The following is a 21,329-nucleotide window of genomic DNA, read 5'->3' on the forward strand; positions in this document are numbered from 1 at the left end:
ACATTCCCAGCATACCATTCTGCAGGAGTTACTGTACATGTATGGCAGGAAGAGTGAGTTTCAGGGTGTGAGCCAAGGTCATAGGGGTAGGGGGTCCAAGGGGCCATTGGTCCCTCCACTTTACCCTCCTCCCACATTCTTTTTAAGTCACGAATCACTGTGTCCCTGCAAATGCCCTTATATTGCAACACTCTAAGACATTAGGTAAAATAAAGCAGGCAAACATAAAACGGGAAGAATATTTACATTTTAATCCAATCAAAGAGGACATTTTCACACAACTCAAATGCATACAGTGCACATTGCAACCAATAAAATTGTTTCAATGCTGTGTGTTACATTGTTTAAGTCTGTTTGAGCTGTTAACTTGTTCATGTGAAAGTTCACATGAATTGGTTAATTCATATCACATTGAAATGACAGGTCCAAAGCATTTCCTTTTTGAGTAAACGCAACTGAGGTTCTCCATAAGTTTATTTAGGCTATTGTAGGCTATGAATGACATTTTCACAACAGCATGGCATGTTGATAATTTGTGAAGGGGAAGCAGTAGGAAAGTAATATTTTTTTCTGATTTATCGTTAAATATATGTATTTGGGTCATGGCTGCTTACAACAACGATAACATTCTTATTGCTTGCTTGCTGTCACTCAGCTGCAGAACGATCACTGTCCTGTAAACTCTGGTCTATCTACTGTCACACACACACAACATACACACATATTTTTTGGCTGCCGTATTTCTGAAATGAATCTGGCGCCCCTGGTGTGAGCCGGATATATGCTCCATAAAACTTAAACCGCAAATAACACATGACTTGACACATGACAGTGGTGCTGATTTTAGACCTAAGCAGTGATGCTGGCAGTGAAGCCCCAGAATAAAGATGTCTGTTTCACTTTTGTTCAGAGTGACATATCTCAAAATTGCTGATCAGATTTCCTTGCTGTGGATATTCATGGTACCATTTGGATGAATTCTGATGATTTTGTTGACGGCTCCCTTTTTCTCAAGAACCACTATCAAGATAAAGGTATTATACTTACCATAAGTGATAAGTCTTAAGTCTTTTACAACTATTTTTGCTTTTGAGTCATATTACAGTATTTGCTACTTGTTATGATGCAAAGATAATTTGCCGGGAACATGTATCCACTTTAAACCCCCTTAATCAATATTTTTATAGTAGCAATGAATCAAATGATAAAAGTGTCTCCAGTGGTGGAAGAAATCCTTGGATGTTTTACTTAGAATAAAATTACCAAAACTGCAATGTAAAAATACTAAATTACAGGTAAAAGTCCTGCATTTGAAATTTTAGTTTAGAAGTATTATTGGCTGAATTTAATTGAAGCATTAAAAGTATTTCTTTTGCAGAAAATCAGCCGCTGTGACTGATATATAAACTATATCTCACAATAAAGTACGTTATTAATACTGATGCCTCAATGTGTAAGCAATATTTTACTGTATTATTCCAAGCATGTATCAGGGCAGTGGATCTTCTGCGTGTGTGTGTTGGAGGGTGTTATTTTTAGTCAGGACAGCCCCTAAAACATCTAACAGCAGGTTAATGGCTCGCAGAGTGACAGTATATAGGAGAGCTGTCTGCAGCTTCTCTGCACAGATTAGTGCACAGAAGATCAGCACCATAAGGTACATCACCTCCACCTCTGCAGGGCTCAGGATGCCACAATCATTATAAAAAAAGAGAAATATGGATATAATAATGATTCTTCAGAGGTTTATTCACTCCTTTCTCTCTATGTGCAGGGAGTCTGAAACAGTTTGAAGATGTCTAGTGATAAGAACCCTGAGGTGGCTGGCTGCGATGCCTCCATCATGAAGAACGTCTGGGAGATCAGAGAGCGAGAGTACGGACAGAAGATGCAGCTGGAGCAGGAACGAGTGGAGAAGAGCGCTTTGATCTCGTAAGGATTGAAACTGTTTGTCTGTCTCTTCACAGGCTGTCTGCAGGTCCTTAAAAAGTCTATAAAAAGAAATACATGGTATTTATGGCGTCTAATTTCCACATAAAGATTTTTTTTGGCATTTTGCCTTAATGGGATAGTAACCAGTAGTACTAGTAGAGGACAGGCAATGTGGAGAGAGATCATGTTTTTATGTTGTCTGTGTCTCATACCCTGACACCAGCATGATGCCGCAGCATAAACATTTTTATCATCCTTTATTTATGTCAATCTACTATTTATATAGTGATTCAGAATGATTGAATATTTTCAGCAGAAGAATATGATTGTATGATAAACCTAACACTGTCACACTGTCCTGCAGAGATAAATACAAAGCAATCCTAATATTGACTTGCATGTGTGCAAACGCAGGCTAATGCAATTTATCACACTACATATTATATTGGTCTTAAAAAGGTAAAAACCACCAACTACTAACTACTAATAATCAATTTTAAAGTAATTCAACTATCTGATTGACTGTCTTTGTGAGCTTGACTGATAAACTTTACAGATTGAACGCTGAACCTTGAATTACAATTGGGTTTGGTCCACCTCAAATATATATAGATATGCAATAGTTAACGTAAGCAAGGTGCAGACTCAAATGAACAACTGAGAGGCAGGAGCAACGTTTACTCAACAGGCAGGCAATCAAAACAGGCAACCAAGCAAAAAGGGAAAAGCTAGCATACAGGCAACAATCTGCTGGGCAGGAAGGTAATGGCAGGTTCTGAAATGACAGAAGAGGTTATTGATTGATAGACTGACAACAAATGTTTTAGTTTCTTCTGCCCAAAATTTGATCTAACCTTCATCATGTAAGAATGGAAACATCTCACTTTATGACTTTATTCTGCTAACAAATAAAATTCTTACATTCAAAGAATGTAAAAATTAAGTCATCCCGTGAGGAAAATTTGATCCATTAGCACACTGAAAGGTTAGCAGCTGACTCTGACACCAGAGCTCAGACAGTAGCTAAATGTACTAAAATGGATTGTATGTCATGACCCTTTAGGCAGCTTTGGCAGCTGAAAAGATTTACTGGGAGTAATGAATACCTGAACAAAGTGACACAAATAGTGTTTTTACAGTCGACACTAAACAGTGAGGGAGGGACTTACTGCACACCAGAGAGCCAATACAAGGTTCCCTCATGATGTTCTGGGTACAAATGTCAATCTGTAATCTGTATACACAAGACACGAGACACAAGATATTTTAAGCCCACTTTAAAAGCGACTAACCCTAACCCAACTACAATATTTTAACAACAATACCAACGTCATGTTTTAGCCCATTTACTATTAAGTAACAGTTTGAAGTGTTAATTAATTGTATATGAATTTTAAGTTTAAACAGTTACTTAATAATTTCTACATATTGATAGCTGACTTCTTCATATTTGACAGTTGAGGTGTTGTGTGCCACCAATAGTTGCCGTCTCCTCAAAATGATGCTGGAGTGAGCAAGGACATCCCGGTTGGTGAATTAAATTCTTCCGTCCTTGCATCTCTCTCTCACATCCTTGCTGGGAGGAGCTGAAATGAGAGCTATATATCGCACCCAAAGGTGTCAGCGGAGCACTGAGTTCAAACACTGATTGTGTTTGAACTTCTGGTGGTTGAGGAGAATCAATGGAAGTTGTTTAGTAGTAGTCTATCTGCGGACCATGGATGTATTATAAGAGCTGGACAACAGACTGAAAATGGTGCCTATTCAGTCCAGTAAGAATTGCTTGCCTGGTGCGTATGTGCATATGCCAAAAAGAGTTTCTACCTTCTGGGTTTGCTTCTGCATTGTGCGGCCCACTGAATATGCTCAGTGGTGTTTCCCCTGCTGGCCCCACCCACGAGTTCCCGCCTGGCCCATAGACTTTATATTGTGATAATGTCACTGACTTTTAAATCGCTTTTCTCGGCTCAAGGAAACTTGTATATAATATAAAACGTCCATGGATCAAAAATTCATAATAGAAAGAGTCTTAATTGACCTTGTCTGCAGTTCAAAGTGTCCTATTAACAGTTTTATAGATGTCTCTTTTACAGCGGTGGTCTATGGGGATAATGCTTTTTAGGCTGCAGGGGGATTCTTCGCTGTAATACTATGAGTGACCACTGGGAAAAATTGGCTGCAAGGCCATGTAGGTCTGCGAGTCTGCAGATAGACCTACTTACATGAGTCTGTACCAGTGGAGGCTGGTCCTTAGAGGCAGAGGAGGTTGCTCCTCCTCTATTTTTTGAGAGGCAAGAAGGAGATCAAAATATAAAAAAGAATATTTGGTTGAAATAAACAATTACCAAATCTCAGTATTATTTATAAAATAGTTTTTCTCTCTTCTTTGGAAAAATCCATTATTGAAATTCTGGTTAAAATGCTTCAACAGCTACACCTGCAGGGCAGGAGGACAAAGAGCAGCTTGTGTGAAGTGGTGGTGGGCAGTGGAGGAGAGTCGGGGGAGTGGGTGACAGAGGAGGACAGGCGCCTGCTGTCCTCCTCGGGGCGGGATCTCTTACATCAATTTAATGTACTTCATTTTTTTTTAATGCTTATCTATGATTGGCCAAGACACGTAAAATGATGTTCCAAGGGAGGATGTCCTCCCTAACCAATCAACAACTAGAATGCAATATTGACATCATGTTGGTCCAATGATAGTTTCCAGATTTCATCATCAATTCTCTCCACTGTAAGGCAGTGTAGCAGCAGTAGATAACGAGCAGTAGATAGCTCCTTACGTTAGCAAACACAGCAGCCTGAAGGACTCTTTGTACATCCATGGAAGGACTGTTAAGGACTGTTGTTAAAGTAACGGGAGAATGGATCTGGACTGTGTGGCACAGCAGCGGCAGGATGCTGCCGGGGAGGCTGGAGAGAGAACCAACTGGAGAAACAACCAGGAGAGTTAGCTTGTTTGTCATCGTTGCTAATGATATGAGACTAGTTAACCAACAGCCACAAAGTTCTGTTAACTAACAAATAAGATGACCAACAGCCACAGATGGACGTTATGACATGGATACTTCATCTCCATGAAAGAAAGAAGACAACTTGAGTCAGATATAGCTTCTCTCTCTCTGTCTCTTTGGTTGCTAATTTCATCTCTGATGGTTAAATGTCTCTCTGTGGTTGTTGTGTGAATTTATCTCCTTAAAAAGAATGCAGCAGAGATCATATAATGTGCTGTGGGCAGTTTCCTTGTTGAAGTTACAGTGAGCTGTAACAGACTCATTCATTCATTTGGAATTGATCTGGTTTTTAATTGAGTGGTTGTTCAGTCACCTGTTGATGTTGTGTGATTGGCTTAAGACATTTTCTTCAGTTCGTTTTTAAGCTGAGTCTATATTGACTAATAAGCTTAAAGTAACTAAAATAACAAGTGTTAACATGTCAGCTTTGTAGACTATATTTTGTATGTCGTGCATATAGATAAGAGTGTGTAAGTCATATATTTGATACATGCATTAATACTTTTTGTGAACCTACACTTTTAGATCTATTCTTTCTTGAGATCTTTCTTGTATTCAGCACTGATCTGTACCTGTATCACATTATAAGCTTTGTGCTACTTTATATTTTTCTGTTTACTAAGAAAATACATAGGAAACATATGTAAACCATGTGATATGTTGTCTGTTTTTGATGAGAACATTAATCTGTTGTCACAATAGAACAATACTATGAATTTGAATTTCACGTTGTTGGTAAAATAACACATCTTGAACCACTCCACGGCTAAAATGAGCACTTCTTTGTTTAGAAATAATATGTATATGCTAAATGTCTTTAAATAAGCAGCCTTTTCACCTTTGATTTCATCGGGTGGGGGACAATGATATAGTATGATGCGGTTTGTTGTAAGATTCCATGTTGATTTTCCTCCTGTCCTCCTCATTTTTTTGAGTCACCAGCTGCCAATGGTCTGTACTGTTAGCTAGCTATCAATTTAAGCTATAGCGTTATCGATCGAAAAATGATGAGTATTATATGTTCAGTAATAGGGTTCCATAATTGGAAAAAACGACAGTAGTTTTACTGTAGGAATGTTTTGAACATCGACCTCAACTTTGGTCTCAGTGTAGCTGTGGAGCCCCATATGACCTGCCCCCACCTCCAAAGGAGGATGAAGACTTTGAATCTGAAAAACCTACCCATCTTCTAAACTCCCTCTTCCTTCCACTTTGTGGATAAAAAGAGCATCCCTACAAAAGAGCATCCCAACCCAGAGAAGTGGCTTGGCTATGAAGCTCTGTTGAAGAAACCACGCCGGGTGCTAGTCAGGCAGTCAGGTACGTCAAATTATCAATTTTCAGGCTCCTTTGATTACAGTGATTTTTAAAAAGTATGTGTACAATTTGTAACAATAATAATAGTGATAATGGTGAAAAGCCTTTGCTTTATCATGTATCATGTAAAATTTGTCACCAAATTAATTCAGCATTGAATTTCAGCATTCAGTAGCTAATACTACAAATTATACTTATGAAATGTTAACACCAGGAAATAACATATACCTACTAATGTATACTTCCTTTTGAAAAACCTTCCATATCTACTGCTGTCTGTAGGACCAAATATAGGCTAATAATGACCACATAATCTGTCAAAGTACAGATCAGATCATTTGTCACTTGCAATTATTGTGGATAATTTGATAGTTAATGAAAATGTCTCATTTACAGTAGTCTACAGTGGCAAAATTATTATATTTGTTTATAGGCTACATATTGTTAAAAGAAATACAATATACTATTTTACTAGATGACATTGCAACACCCAGCATGGAGCATGAGGTCATGGACCGACCAGATGGGCCAAACTGCCAGAGAGATGTTGGGAGCCTGTGGGAGGACTGCACACTTGGAGACCATACAGTAACTACAGTTCATAGACAGTACAAGTCTCCCCTGATGCCGTCTCTCACCACTGCTGACCAGGGAACACAATGAGCCGAACCTCTTCAAAAAACTCTGCTTAGAACCGAAGTACTCTTTTTGCTCCATAGTGGCTTGTCGCTTGCTGCCTTTTATTAAGTAAGGGAACACCTTAAACCTCTCTACAAAGGTAGCTTCCAGCTCGACTCAACAAACAAACAAGACATGTACAGTAAAATGTTAAAATGCGTTTTCTTGTTATTTTCAAAACACATACAAGACTTAGTCAAATTTTAACATTGTAACAAAGTTTATTAAATACAGATACTAATTTCAACAGCATTCAAAAATTAAATTGCTTTTTTAACTCTTGGAATACATATTACTAGCCACTCGATTGGATTTAAGTCGAGCATTAGAAAAGGGGTTAAAAAACAACAGCAGTGATTTGATCTTAATTCACGTGTGAATGCTCAAATTATCAGTTGAAAGAAAAATCAATACACATCAGAGATGTAGTTTAGTGCTGGTAGTGGTAAAATAACTAATGAAAAGGAGAAAATACCGCACACTCAAAAAACAGCACCACAGAAAAAGATGTAATGCTCATACCAACCTCAAGGTGATGGTCAAAGGCAACATGGCTGGAATGTTGGTATGAGCGTTACATTATTATCTTTCTCTGTGATGCTGTTTTTTCCTCTTTTTCTGTAGTTATTTTGCCATTACCAGCACCAAACGAGGACATTGGTGTGTGTTGATTTTTTTCTTTTTAAATTGATGATGCGAGCATTCACACATAAATGAAGATGAAATTATCACCTGTTAATTCCTTTCAACTCTCCAGAGGTGCTGTTCCTGGAACACAGCATTCTGGACCTGAGACAGAGACTATTACAGTCAGAATAGAATAAAGACATTTATTTCAAGCAACAATGGAATGGTTGGATCAATATACAGCAATTCTAAACCTTTTAGATTAAAAAAGGCAGGCATTTGAATACAGTAACCTAATAATAACTTACTTTTGATTCAAGTGATATGATTAGACTTATACTTACGGCGACATTTCCAGCCTATTTCTGTTGGGCTGGAGAAATGGACCCCAAACCTGTGCAACTGATTAGCCCACTATCAATTAGAAAGTGACAAGTCAAGAGATATTACTGAATATTACAGATTGTCCTGAATGAGTCGAAGAGCTGAAATTGCATTTTTTATCATGTAAAACTTTGTGAGCGACTACTAAACATGGTGTATTGCAATTCAGTCTTTGTGCATAGAGTTCTTTCATATGGGATATATCATGTTTTGATTTGACGTAGCTCACTTACCTTGATACTCCATACTATGTACTTACCTTACCTTCTCTGCCAGTATGAGATTTGAGTGGTTACTTAGAGATTTCTATGAGGGGCAATCAGGGACATTATTATCATATCATTCACATACTATACTGAAAACTGTGAACCCTGTTCAACAGAAATGCCTTCCGGTTCAACTGAAATGCTTTCTGTTTCAACTGAAATCCTTTCATACAACATACTACAATCCTCTCATACAACATATTGTAATCCTCTCATACAACATACTGAAATGCCATCATACAAAATTATTTTTTCAATAGTAACTGTGAACACTTTTCAGTAGTTTATATAAAAGGTTTTCACAATACTATATGAGAGCATTTTAACTGTATATGAGCACATTTTACTGGTATATGTGAAAGCTTTTCGGTAGTTTTCATGAGAGCATTTCAGTTGTGTATGTAAAAGCATTTCACTTGTATGTGAAATATTGAAATCTTGCGTGTGTGGTTTTCAGTATGATATATATTTCAGTATCTATATGTAGTATATGAATGAGTTTGGTTTCATATGTGTATGTGAAAGGAAAAGCACATGTATATGCATGGTAATCCTGAATAATGTCCCTAATGGCCCCTCATAGATTCTCCATGATTCTCATTCTTGCAGCATTGTGATATACAAATAGCATGTTAGCATTACTCACATTACAAGTTAATTTTATTCTACTGTTTTAAAGCTATAATATGTAACTATTCCGCATTAAAATGTCTAAAAATGACTATACCTATGTTATATATTTTGTTGAGTTGTGTAATTACATTATCCCAAATGTTTCCAAAAGTTTTCAAACCCAGAGAAATCTGTAATTTAATCAAGGTATCGATCTGTTTCATTTGGTCACCTGTCAATGGCGTCATACCCCTCTACCAAAAAGTATACGCGCACAAGATAATATGTCAACCTTGTGGTTTTCCGCCACAATGGCGTCTACCAAAGAGTACACAAGTATACGTAATACTTTGGTGTTGTGGCTGTTTGCCACAATGGCATCTACCAAAGAGTACGCATACTAGCTGATATGTCGGTGTTGTGGTTGTCCACCTGAAACTGCCATGAATTGACTTTTATTCAGTTTTAAGCCACATTTTTTAGATCTTGGTCATTTTAACTTGTCTTTTAACTTGATGAGGGATTTTAGTCATTGGAGAAACAAGCTGAGCAAACGTTAGCAGCAGCTCGGCTAGCAGCCCCTCCCAGACACCCTGTGCTCACCAAACAGTGTCAGGGAAACACTATTTTTTTATGTGAAACTGCTTTATTCAGTGTTTTCTACGCGTTTTAATCACAGGTTCCGTTTGTTCTGGAGAGGACACCTCTGCGGATAATTTGGCTCCCAGTAAAAACATCCTGAATGATGAACACTGAAGTACTCCTGGTTGATAACAATGAATAACAATATTGTTTTGATTGAGTGACCCCTAGCAGCAGAAATTACATATTGTGCATTTAATATGAACATTTTTTTTTTTTTTATAAAATTGGTATAAATTGTACATTATCACACAGTTTCAGTTTTGTGTGGCTATTCAAATTGGAGTAGCTGCAAACAATTCATATGCTACATCACATGGGTCAATAGTCTTCCTGTAATATTCTATTTTCTGGTAAGACAAGACAAAGAAAACAGCTGATACTTTTTTAACCTACTTTAACCACATAATTGTAGAGCATGAGAGATTATCAGCTAATGTGACTTGAGTTTATACTTTCAAATAGAGCGCTATGCCCTTGTATGCTTGAAAATCATTTTACATAAAAACAAAACAAAACAAAAAAACATCCTACTTTCTTACTTTCCACAAAATTGAAACTGCATGCTGCATGACTTGGCAAGGTCAGTGATGCAAGAGCACCTTGCTGACTCTACTGCTCCCAGGCTTGTCACCAGTAACTAGGCCAAGTGTACTGGACTGCTGGACTGACTGGGCTGAACATCAGCCATAATACCAGATCTTTTACTTGGTGGAGTAATACACAGCGCACTTTACTACTGTGTAGGTACTGGTAGGTTAGTGCTCTTGTAGTTTTTTATATTGGCATCATCTACTCTGAGGGATAGCACAAAATAATAGAATATATCCCCGTACATTATTTCTGGTCACATTTACACAAAGACTTCCGCTTCCATGCGCCGATCATTATTTACAGTCCGATTAGCAACTGGAGATGCAAGAACCTTGTCACTAAATCAAAACTTAATCTGACTTTATTTCTTTTATTACAGGAGTCGAACGTTTCTCCACACAATACACAAACATTGATACTTATTGTAGGTGTCTTAGGTCCAGACAAGATTTTGGCCAATTTTTTGTTCTGCCTCTTTTGCTCCCCTCACAGACTGTTTACTTGTAAAAAAACAAAAACAGAACTCCTCCGATATCAAAATCTTGTCCCTTGCATACAGATTCTGTATTCATATACAGATACCTGTTAATAGAGATTAATGATGGTGTGACCAATAATAGCCACTGAAAGCCCAGACTAACCCTGATATATTTTTCTGTGAGTGGCATGACCTTAAGGTGTGATGATAATCACTTGAAGGATAGATTAACACTTTTTCAAGTCTGTCTTAAAACAACAATCAGGTGCCCATATGAACACTGAAAAAGGGTTTCCTTGCTGTAATTATTCCTCCTGTTCATACTGGCTATTAAAAGGTCCCATTCAAATGTACTTTGATGGGGGTCATTTTGTGCAAAAATGCATTTAGAAGCTTATCTGAATCTTATATGAGGCTTTAGTAGTCTGAGTTAGCCATATCAAGCAGATATCTATCACATTTACAGTCTTTTTATCATCAAATTCCCTCTTTCCTATTTCCCTAATTCCCTATTTCCTCGGTCAGTATTTCCCTGTTGAGCTGTGGTGGAAGTATAGTAACAAAAAGAGGGACTTTAGCACTAACAACACTGTAACGTTGAAAGATATCTACTTGATTATACAAACCTGGATGGCACAAGCTTCATATTAGCTTCTAGTTAACCTTTAAATACATTTTGCACAGAAGGAGGCTTGTGGATTTTGGCCCCCATCACTCACATTGTGAGTGCATTATGAAGGGATATTTTAGTGGCCAGTATGAACAGGGGGGATGATTATGGCAAGAAACCCATTTAAATTTTCATTTGGACACCTGAATATTGTTTTAAAACAGACTTAAAAATTGCGAGCCCTTCCTTTAAGGAGAGAAATGCTGTTACTACTGCAAGAATTAGGTCACTTTTCAAGATTTACAGTTTTCCAGGAAGTTAATTCCATTCCATCTTTACGAGATTCATGTTTGGCATATTGTCCTATGTAGTCATATTTTCTGCAGGGCATTTTTTCTTATATATGTTATATTTTTCCTATATATGTGTTTTCACAGTATTAACCAGGACTGGGCAAACCGCGCATCTTCCAAATTGGGACCCTACAAAAGAAAGGAGAGGAAACCTAAACCTGCTGAGACTCAGATGGACAACAACTTCTGGAAGGGCAAGCAACCTCAGATTCCTCCTGCTCTTCCTCGTGGTGTAGGTTCAGCTCCACTGGGCAGACCAGGAAGCCAGAGCAGAGGACAAGGACAAAAGGGGCAGGACAAGATGTTTAACAGGCTACAGTCTCTCATGTTTATCACCCAGACTCAACCTTCTGCTATGCTGTGGGGGAAGTCATGGCAGTACAACAAATCCCTGCCAATACCAGCAGAGGGCTCCACAGCTACAACAAACTGGGGCCAGTGCTGGATGTTTGCTACTCAGCAGCCCTACACTGAAGCAGGCAAGCCTTGGCCAAATGGGCCCAACACGATGGATCCTCATAACCTTCATCTCTGGAAGAAACCTGACTACAGGGTGGTGGAATCACAAGAGCTAGACTTGTGTCTTTCCACTGAGGAGTGGCAGATGTCCTGGAGAAAGCCTGACAAAAAGAATAAGAAGGAAGACACATCTTCTGTAAATGGAGAGAATGTCCTCAAATTTGGATTATTTACCTTCTTGGTGGAGACTCAGCGCCACAATGAAGCCTTGTGCTCATCAGAGTGGAGTGAGTCATGGAGATCCACCAAACCAGCAGATCAGCAGGATCATTCTACTGTTCCAGATGATGTGCTTATGAATGAGTCTATTGCTAAAAAGCAGGATAAGGGTAAAGAGATAAGTTCAAAGTGGGAAGAATCTTGGAAGTTTATCAAACACCATGATTGCAACAAATCTAAGTCGTCACAAAAATATCATAGTCCAGAGTGGGCCAATGCATGGAGAGCAGCCATGGTGGTCTCCAACAACCACAAGAATTCTGATCTGTCTATGAGGCAAGATCACAGTGATACCCATGATGATCGGAGCCCACAGAAAGAGTCAAATCTCCATAATGTCACGCTTGTGTCTTATGAACAGAAATGCAGAGATCTGTACTTGCATCTCTGCAATGAATTTGAGGCTCTTGATGAGTGGAATGAGTCTTGGCAGGTGACCAAAAACAACTCCAAACCATGTGAAGAAATAGAGAAAGTCCTAAAGACATCACCATCAAAGATGGAGGCTCAGAAGGTGGAGGAAAACCTAAAAGAGCAATATTCAACATCAGAGAAGGCAGACCCATGCTATGAGCAACTAAAACATACTGTGATTTATCACCCAAAGAGAGAATTCACGCACTATAAGTTACTTCATGAGAAACACCTGGAAAATGTCCAGGATGCCCCAGAGTGGAGGGAATCCTGGAAGACACTGAAACATAGAATGAGGATGGAGAGGAGAAGAATGAGACCTGACCCTTCAAGGCCTTTTAGAGAGTCAGAGAAGGGAGGAGACATGAAGCCTGAGGCCTCAGAGTGGAAAGACTCATGGAAATTCACCTGTCAGCCCATGCATCAGGAGCCTGAACTTTGGCAGCAGGGTTGGTCAACCACACCCAAAATCAGAGCAGATCGGGTGAGGGACCAGAATCACTTTGCATCTGTAGAACTCCTTCAGAATGGGCAAACGGGGGAGCAGAGTTGGGGAGAATCCTGGAGGTTCTCAAGAAACCAGGAAAAATCAGAACATGGGCAGGGTAAAGCACAAACAGCAGCTTCGCACCATCCTGAAGCTTCATGGGCACACAAGAAGTACTTAAGGTCTCTTTCTGACTGGCAGGTAGCCTGGATGGTCTCAGAAACTGAGTTCCACCATGACAAACCCTCCCTAACCCAGTGGATGGAAGCCTGGAGGTTTGCCTTCCACACAGAGCACTGCACTGAGCAGGTGTCTAGGATTTCCTTGCAAAGAGCCAAAGCTAAAATGAGTCACTCTTTTGACAACCTGATCTTCAGGGAAAGATACCCTGAGAAAGAGTGGAGTGATTCATGGAGAGCTGGGCCACTTCTGAACCATCAACCAAGTCATTACGGACCGTCAGAGAGCAGCACTGCTCCTCAGCAACTTACTACTGTCAATGAGCATGGATCTAAGTGGGGAATGTCATTCAGGCTCGCCAACCCCATGCCCCATGTGGAACAACCCTGGGTGGAGTCCTCTCCCAGCCCATGTCACTATGCAATCATATGGTCAAGAGGAAAGAACATACAACATAACATCAACACCAGCTTTAGCAACAACCCTATGACATCAAAGCTTTGGGAAAAATCCCATCAGTTCCTGCAGGACACCAGTGCACATATCAAAGACAAAAGTAAGTCTAAGAATCCTGTTGACCCTAGGGTGATTATAACAAAAAAGACCAACACAAGAAGGCATTTGTACTCCAACATTGAGAAGGAGAAACAATCAGAGAGAAAGTGGACAGGATGCCACTTGTTAGGTAAAACTCAACCACGTCCCAAGAGAAGCTCTGCCTCAGTAAAGAAGATTAAGCCGGTGGATGAAGCCAAACAAAAGTTCTTGGAAGAATGGGCAGAATCTTGGAGGCTCTTGGACCAGCCTACTGGTCTGAAAAAGCAGATGACTTTCAAGTCACTTTTAGGTTGGGATGAGTCATGGAAGTTCCTCCTTCCACCTTACTAGACTCTGAATCACCCCAAGGCCAAATAAAAGTAATGTCTCACTCAAGTTTTAGCTCAGTCAAATCCAACAGAATATTTTTTTCATAATACAAATATCACATACAAGGATTAAAACTGGGCACATACAAATCTGCCAACAAAAAAAAAAACTGAATGCTTTACTTCTTGTTGTTTTTCTTCTATTAAGTATCAGCGATCCCCATAGGTTGATAAATTAAATGGAATGGCCTGGTATGCAACAGTTATGGGGCAAAACAGCTTTGCGATTATAAGCTAACATCAGATTTGGAAAGACCCTCTTTCAGACAATATGCAACATTGTTTCTGAAAAAAAATCCTTTATATACTAAATGGTTTTGCCAAATAAATTGAGAAGGAAATGTACTTTCTGCTCAGATTATGTTAATTGGCAACATTTTTTCCAGTCTGAGAAGTGTGATATTGTTGCATCATACACTAGTTGTAGGGACTTTTGATACCAGACTGGGGTTTGAACCCTGGGGTTAAGGCTACTGAAACACATTGTTAAAGACTGTGGATTTGGCCAAATGTTGAAAAAGTAAACACGTCCTGTCTAGTGCTTTAAGTTACTATTTAACCAAGATCACCAAACCTTATACACGCACTTTAAGTTCCCTAAAAAGAAACATAAAAGTGAGAATCACCACTATGTTTACTCTTTTGTGTGTTAAATGTACATATAAAATCATCCTGTACATCTTGAGTACTAATGTTCAATTTAACACTCAAAGGCAACTATCATCATTGGGAACATAATGAGTAAATATATTCCTGTCAGTTCAAAGGTTTAAAGTCAAGAATGCTACGGTACTCTTACAACACACTCTAATTGCTGTAAGATTTAAACCTAATAGTTGCTGTTTATGTAATAATCACAATTGTTTTGTTGATAAGACTGTTTAAAGAGGGCAACTGTATGTTGAGGTTTGAACTGTGATGTTGAAAATTTTGGGAGTTTTAGTAGAAAATGGGAGAACAAATGGAAGTACAGTCTTGTGTTAATGAAAGTGGGTGTAATCCCATTTGATCTGTTTTGATTAAAGGGTATTAAACATTTGCATGTGTAGTGTGTACTTCTTCACTGTATCAGCAAAATACAGTCATGTCAGAATATTATGGATAAAATAAAAAAAGCAGACTACTACATTACTGCAAATGATTTTACTTTAAAAACATGCCTAAAAAAATTGTTTCAAGTATTTCTCTGTAACATTGAATATCCATAACTAAATTAACAACAATGAAAGTTAAATGAAAAAAAAACATCCTTAGTTATTATTTATCAAGAGTGTAAGTCTGAGAACTCAGCTAATCTGCTTCGTCAAGATTGGGTTGGTATGGCTTGAGATTTGATTGGCAGCCTAGGTAATTAACTCAACAACTGTCATCTTTTGATTCAAATGTAACTTATTGGTGCCCAGAAATATGTGACTTCACCTTTTCCCAAGCGAGCACCACCCACTCACAAATGGTGAGAAAAGCAATGACAAAAACACATACAGAAATCTCTTATGTGAAACTATAAAACCAGAAAATTGTGTGTTCATGTAAGACATGATGGCTCATAGTAAGAAGCTGATTGAGAAAACAGACTTTTAGGTCCTTTAGACTAAGAAATACACTGAATTGCTGCAATGTGATGTTATCCAGCAGGTGCTGTGTTGGCCAATCTCACACCAAAGTGCACATTTCTGGTAGATTGTAACATGGACACCATATTTCTACTGTTTATCATGCAATAGTCATGACAAAAGATTAAAATCCCCCTTCACTCAAACATATGTTTTTCTTCTTGTTCCAACAGTTGGATATTTGAGCTTCATTGCGCAGAATGATGTATATGCAGAGTTTGACACTAGTAGGCTGTTTTCAGATTCATCTGCTGAAAGTGGAAATTTTCTCAGAGTATATCAAAAATCAGATTTTAAGGGGTGGGCCTGCGAGTATGATTTGTGACATCACAACTAGTTTTGAAGTCAATACTGGTTGAGTATGCAACTTACACAAATGCGATATGGAATCTTGAGGCCTCCAGTGCACATACAGAGAATGGAATTTACAGTGAAGTAGGAGACATCTTGTGTCCAGCAGTTCAACTTTTGAAATGAAATATATTTGCATATTCATAGATTCTTAAATTTTTAATGAGGGAGAAGGAGTAGATGCCATTTAAGGATTTTAATGTGATAATTATACTTTTTTGTAAAAACCACATCACACGTACATTATTGTGTGTATTATAATGTTATAAACTGTTGTGCAGTTTTTTTGGTAAGTCTTTAAACGCATCTGTTACTTCAACTGGACTTCCTGGATTGTATTTCACTGGTACCTAAACAACACACCTCCATCAAACGCAGCTCCCTGCATTGTTTAAACATATGCATTATTTTCAGTCTAAATCTCTGCTAATAGTTGTACCACTCCCCTACCATTTGTAGGTTTTTTCTTTCTTTTTTGTGAGACAGCCTTGAAAAAGGTTGAATCTACATAATTTCCTGTGTTTTTTTCCAGGATTTCATAGTTTGATTTTTAATTTTTACATTACACCTGGGTAGCTTTGAGGGCACACTGCTGTGTCATAGCATAGTCATTGGTATACAGGTCAGTTATAAGAACCTTTCCAACCCAGTCTCACAATTTACATACAAATAACATGACTTTACAACTTTTCAAATTGTGTGCAGTGCATACGCCAAAGACCAGTTTTTCTTCAGTGAAAATGCCTGATGTGGTCTCCAACAGTGCTCTTCTGCTACTTTTGCATTTTTTTGCCAACAAAATATCTAGCCATCCTCGCCTCCTCTTAATAAGCAAAAAATAACCTTATAAAATAAAAAAAGTCACATTATATTGATGTCACTTCCCTGGGAAGGATTGGCGTATTACCTGCATGCAAAATTGGACTTTGGCATATGCACTGCATGCAATTTGAAAGTGGTAAATTGTATTATTTGTACACAGATTAAAGAGACTGGTCCACAGCTTCACTGCAGAGAGACTGTGAAAACCAAGAAACTGAGAAAATCTACATCAAAACAGACGTTTGGAATAATGCTTCACAACAGGTAATAGGTAGGAACAACTTCAAACTCCAGCAAATAAAACTCTCCTCCTGATGTTTCTGGCAGGCGATTCACAGAGGAGGGAGGCTCACTGGGGACACCCAGTGGCCATGTTTGGTATGACATGAGTCCATAGAAAATTGCACAGTAAACACAGACTATGTCCTAGCTCACGGCCTGGATCCTGTGAAGGATACATTTGTAGACCAAATATATCAGATCAAGCTAGCAAGGGCTGTCAGAGAAATGCAGCCTTATTTAATCTGAATTTCAGAGACCGTCCTTGCAGAAAAAATGACAGCATTAAAATGCAATACCTTATTAAGAAACTTTATTTGGGTTTTACTTTAGGTTGAACTTATTGTGATATTATTTTACAGAGAAAACAGTGAGATCTATCATGCACAGTACAGTGGCTTATATAAGATGGTGGTAACCTACTAATATTATTTATCAGGGTCAGCTGGGTTAATTTCCAACAAAAATGTCCAAATGTTCCTCCAGTGACATCACTGTGAGTCATCAGAACACTGTTGCACCATACACAGAATGTGCTGTTGTCAGGTGAAAACCAGGTATGATAACCAGATATCAGTTTTTTTAAAGGCCCTGAAAATGTATTTACACAATCAGCTTCTTACTATGAGTCAAAACAAATGTATTATTTCATATAACAGATATCTCTATGTCTCTTTTTCTCTGTGCTCTTTTAAGTGGGTGTGGCATCCCAGATAGCAAAATTGCTGCGGCCCAGATCCGGCCTACACCTGACACTTTTGGCACTTTCATCTGACCCACATACCGCCTGGAATGATGGCATTTGGGCGGTCCGCTCCTGTTTCCCAGATCTGGGCCACAACCAAGTCATATGTTAACCAAGAACAAACTAGATAAACCAGAACTGGCTCACATCCAGAATACACATACCTGAGAGCGCTGCATCTTTACCACAAAAGGCCCACATTTGGGATATTTGGGCCATATTTGCTATTTTACATGTGGGCCATTTCAGGCTCACATCCATCTTGTCCGGGCCAGAAGAAGGCCAGCACTGCCACATCATTGCCTGAAGTGGCCCACTTGCGTATGCTATCTGGGATAGATCATGACTAAGCTAATCAGCTGAGTTTTTGAGTGTTAAACTAACTAAATAAATAATATCTAAATAATGTGTTTACTGATCGGACTGATGTTACTGACCTCAGACATGTCCTCAAAAAGCTCAGATCGTTCAGTGTGACGCTGCTCTGCAACGACAGACTTTTAGTGACCCTGATTTATATCCCCCCAGATGCAAATGATAATGTGGCCACAGAGACTATTTATCAACATATCCAGGATCTGGAAGCTATCTCAGATGCAACAAAAATAATATTGGGTGACTTTAATGTTTGTTCATTAGCATTGGTGCTGCCACACTATCAGCAATATGTCAAATGTTATATTAGAGGATCAAAAACTATTGATCTATGTGTTTTTGCTACCATCCCACAGACAAAAATTAAAAACTGAAAAACCAAATCAAGATCAGTGAAAGTGTGGGATGAGGACAGTCTAATGACTTTAAAAGGTTGCTTTGAATGTAAATACTGGGAGGTGTTTGAATGCCCAAGTATAGAAGAATATACAGAGGTGGTCACATCCTATATTAACTTCTGTGTAGATAATGTGATTTTGCACATTATGAGAATGATAGACCATCCCAATTCAAGCCCATGGGGACTGCAGAGAGGGTGGCACACTAATACATATAACACTGGAAGAAGCGTGGTGCACCCTCTCCCAGATAAATATTAGGAAATCCACCAGTCCTGATGAAATGGATGGGAATATGCTACAGAAGTGTTGTGAGCAGTGAGGTCCTATATTCAGTAAACTCTTTACAGCATCACTGGACTCATAAATAATTCCAAGATCATGGAAAATGTCTAAAATAATACCACTACCTAAAAAGACAAATCCCTCTGAATTAAACGATTTTAGACCGTAAGCTTTAACTTCAGTAAAATGTCTTGATTGAATTGTTTCATCTCACTTAAAAGGCTGAAACCAGCGGTCACATGGATGCTTTACAATTTGCATATAGAGCAAAGAGGGGTGAGGAAGATGCAACAGTAACACCTCTGAACCAAGCTTACAAACACCTGCAAACCCCATCATCTTATGTGCGCATATTGTTTGCTGATTTCTCATCTTCCTGTCATGGTCCAGCTGTGCCTCTCCCTCATTCCTAGTCTTTCTGCTGTTTACCCCTACCTTGTGTTTCTTGTTGGTTCCCTGTTTGTTCTCTCTCTGTCTGTCCCCTCTTCTCATTTCTGTTTGTACATCCTCGATTCCTTTCCTCGCCTCCTCTCCTCGCGTCTTAGTCCCTCCCACCTGAGATGCCAGCGGAGCAGGCAAGGACGAGACATGAGGAGAGGAGTCGAGGCAACAGGCATTTAAGTAAATGTGACATCCTGGCCTCAGAGCCATCATGTCAATTAAATATGCATGCATTGTCTGTCCATTGTTTTGTCAAAATGGCGCATCAGGAACAACTTCCGGTTCAGGTGAGGAGCGAGGAGACATAAAATAAAAGACTTGAGACTTACCCCTAGTCAGTATATTTCGAATGTGTGCCTGAATTCTGTTTACCCTGTGTTTTCCTGTGCCTTATCTTCATATCCATCTGAAGTCTTTGACAGCTCAGCTCTCTCTGCCTGCTCCACTCCACTGTTATTCTGGCTCAGCTCTCCAAACCTACATCTTTACAACTTCTTAATAAAACTGCAATTGAACTACTGCAAGCTGTGTGTCCGAGTCCTGTTTGTGGGTCCAAAATTAACTTAAACCTCACACTGCCATTAATACTGTCCTGGCATATCTATTGACAGTGAAGCTGGGTAGCATGGGTTCAAATCATCACTTCATAAGATGCATATATAACTTCCTTACTGAGAGGCAACACTATGTCCATGTCCATGGAGGACAATCATTTGTCATCAGCACTCACACTAGGTCCCACAGTTTCTGGATAAATCTAAATAAAATCAATGAATACTCTTTCATTTACCACAGGGGAAAGACAGAGTAGAAACTACTTGCACAGCCTGCTTACTGATATATAGTTAGACCGCAGAGTGAAGATAGATACTGTAGATAGATTTATTTGACAAAAATAAAAGTATAAAAGCATACAACACTACAAGTCACCCAGTCCTGATATACAATTCAATAATGGAGGATAAAAACATATTAAAGCTAAAAGCTTATATCCACTGTGCTCCTCTATTGTATATGATTGTACGTGTCTTGTACTGTACAGACACGTACCTTGTGTGGTTATATCATTTAATTGGTTTTTAATTTATTAATAATGTGCTTATTAGTGGAACCTGTACAATACACTGAGGTCATCCTGCACTGTGTACACCTTAGTGATGTGTCTAGATTGTTCTTTTTTAAGATTGGCTTGATGACGGCAGTTTTCAGGGCCTGTGGGAAGACACCTGAGAGAAGAGATGCATTGACAATCTGTAGAAGATCTGAGGCCATGCAGTTTGAAACAATTTTGAAAAAGCCTGTAGGCAGAATATCAAGGCAGCAAGAGGAGGATTTCAGATATTGTATAATGTCCTCCAGGTTTTTATGGTTGATTGGAATAGTGTCATATTACTCAAATTGATTTTAAGTGGACACAGGGACAACGCATATCCTGCAAATGATATGGAAGCACTGACTGCTTGTCTAATTTTCTGAATTTTGTCAGTGAAGAAGGAGGCAAATTCATTGCAAGCCTTGGTGGATAGAGGTTCAGGGGCTACTGACACAGGAGGGTTTGTTAGCCTGTCGACAGTTGCAAATAAGGCACATGCATTATTATTATTTTTGGCAATGATGTCAGAGAAGAAGGACCACCTTGCATTTCTCATTTCTAAATTATAAATGTGAAGTCTCTCTTTATAGATGTCATAATGAACCTGGAGATTTGTTTTTCGCCACGGGGGCTCAGCTTTTCCTCTCTTTTTTCCATTCTGACCAACATGGCATT

The 21,329-nt window shown here is 38.8% G+C and overlaps 1 protein-coding gene and 1 long non-coding RNA gene across 5 annotated transcripts; one reads left to right on the forward strand and one right to left on the reverse strand.

Annotated features, from left to right (window-relative positions):
• The first annotated feature begins 880 nt into the window (after positions 1 to 880).
• Positions 881 to 15,290, forward strand: LOC137170403 (uncharacterized). Of its 4 annotated transcripts, none has more exons than XM_067573757.1 (4): positions 1,792 to 1,932; positions 6,173 to 6,266; positions 6,739 to 7,010; positions 11,592 to 15,290. In XM_067573757.1, the coding sequence occupies exon 4, from the start codon at positions 11,680 to 11,682 to the stop codon at positions 14,212 to 14,214; it is 2,535 nt and encodes an 844-aa protein (XP_067429858.1). In that variant the 5' UTR covers positions 1,792 to 1,932; positions 6,173 to 6,266; positions 6,739 to 7,010; positions 11,592 to 11,679; the 3' UTR covers positions 14,215 to 15,290. The 4 variants fall into 4 exon arrangements, with proteins under 4 accessions (XP_067429857.1, XP_067429856.1, XP_067429858.1 ...); XM_067573758.1 differs by having other exon boundaries at positions 1,795 to 1,932; positions 6,055 to 6,266; XM_067573756.1 differs by lacking the exons at positions 6,173 to 6,266; positions 6,739 to 7,010 and adding an exon at positions 881 to 1,034 and having other exon boundaries at positions 1,775 to 1,932.
• Positions 14,698 to 20,071, reverse strand: LOC137170404 (uncharacterized). Its single transcript, XR_010924606.1, has 2 exons — positions 17,156 to 20,071; positions 14,698 to 15,398 (listed from the first exon to the last, which is right to left on the reverse strand). It is a non-coding gene; the product is annotated as an uncharacterized lncRNA (long non-coding RNA).
• Between the last annotated feature and the right edge of the window lie 1,258 nt (positions 20,072 to 21,329).

The sequence above is a fragment of the Thunnus thynnus genome, chromosome 19 (assembly GCF_963924715.1).
Source record: "Thunnus thynnus chromosome 19, fThuThy2.1, whole genome shotgun sequence".
Classification (NCBI taxonomy): Eukaryota; Metazoa; Chordata; class Actinopteri; order Scombriformes; family Scombridae; genus Thunnus; species Thunnus thynnus.

What these genes read in the sequence shown, in the direction of transcription:
- LOC137170403 (XM_067573756.1), top strand. Translation starts at nt 1,796, where the DNA reads ATGTCTAGTGATAAGAACCCTGAGGTGGCTGGCTGCGATGCCTCCATC. An exon ending in GAGAAGAGCGCTTTGATCTC is followed by an intron (nt 1,933 to 11,591) that starts GTAAGGATTGAA and finishes GTGTTTTCACAG; the next exon opens with TATTAACCAGGACTGGGCAA.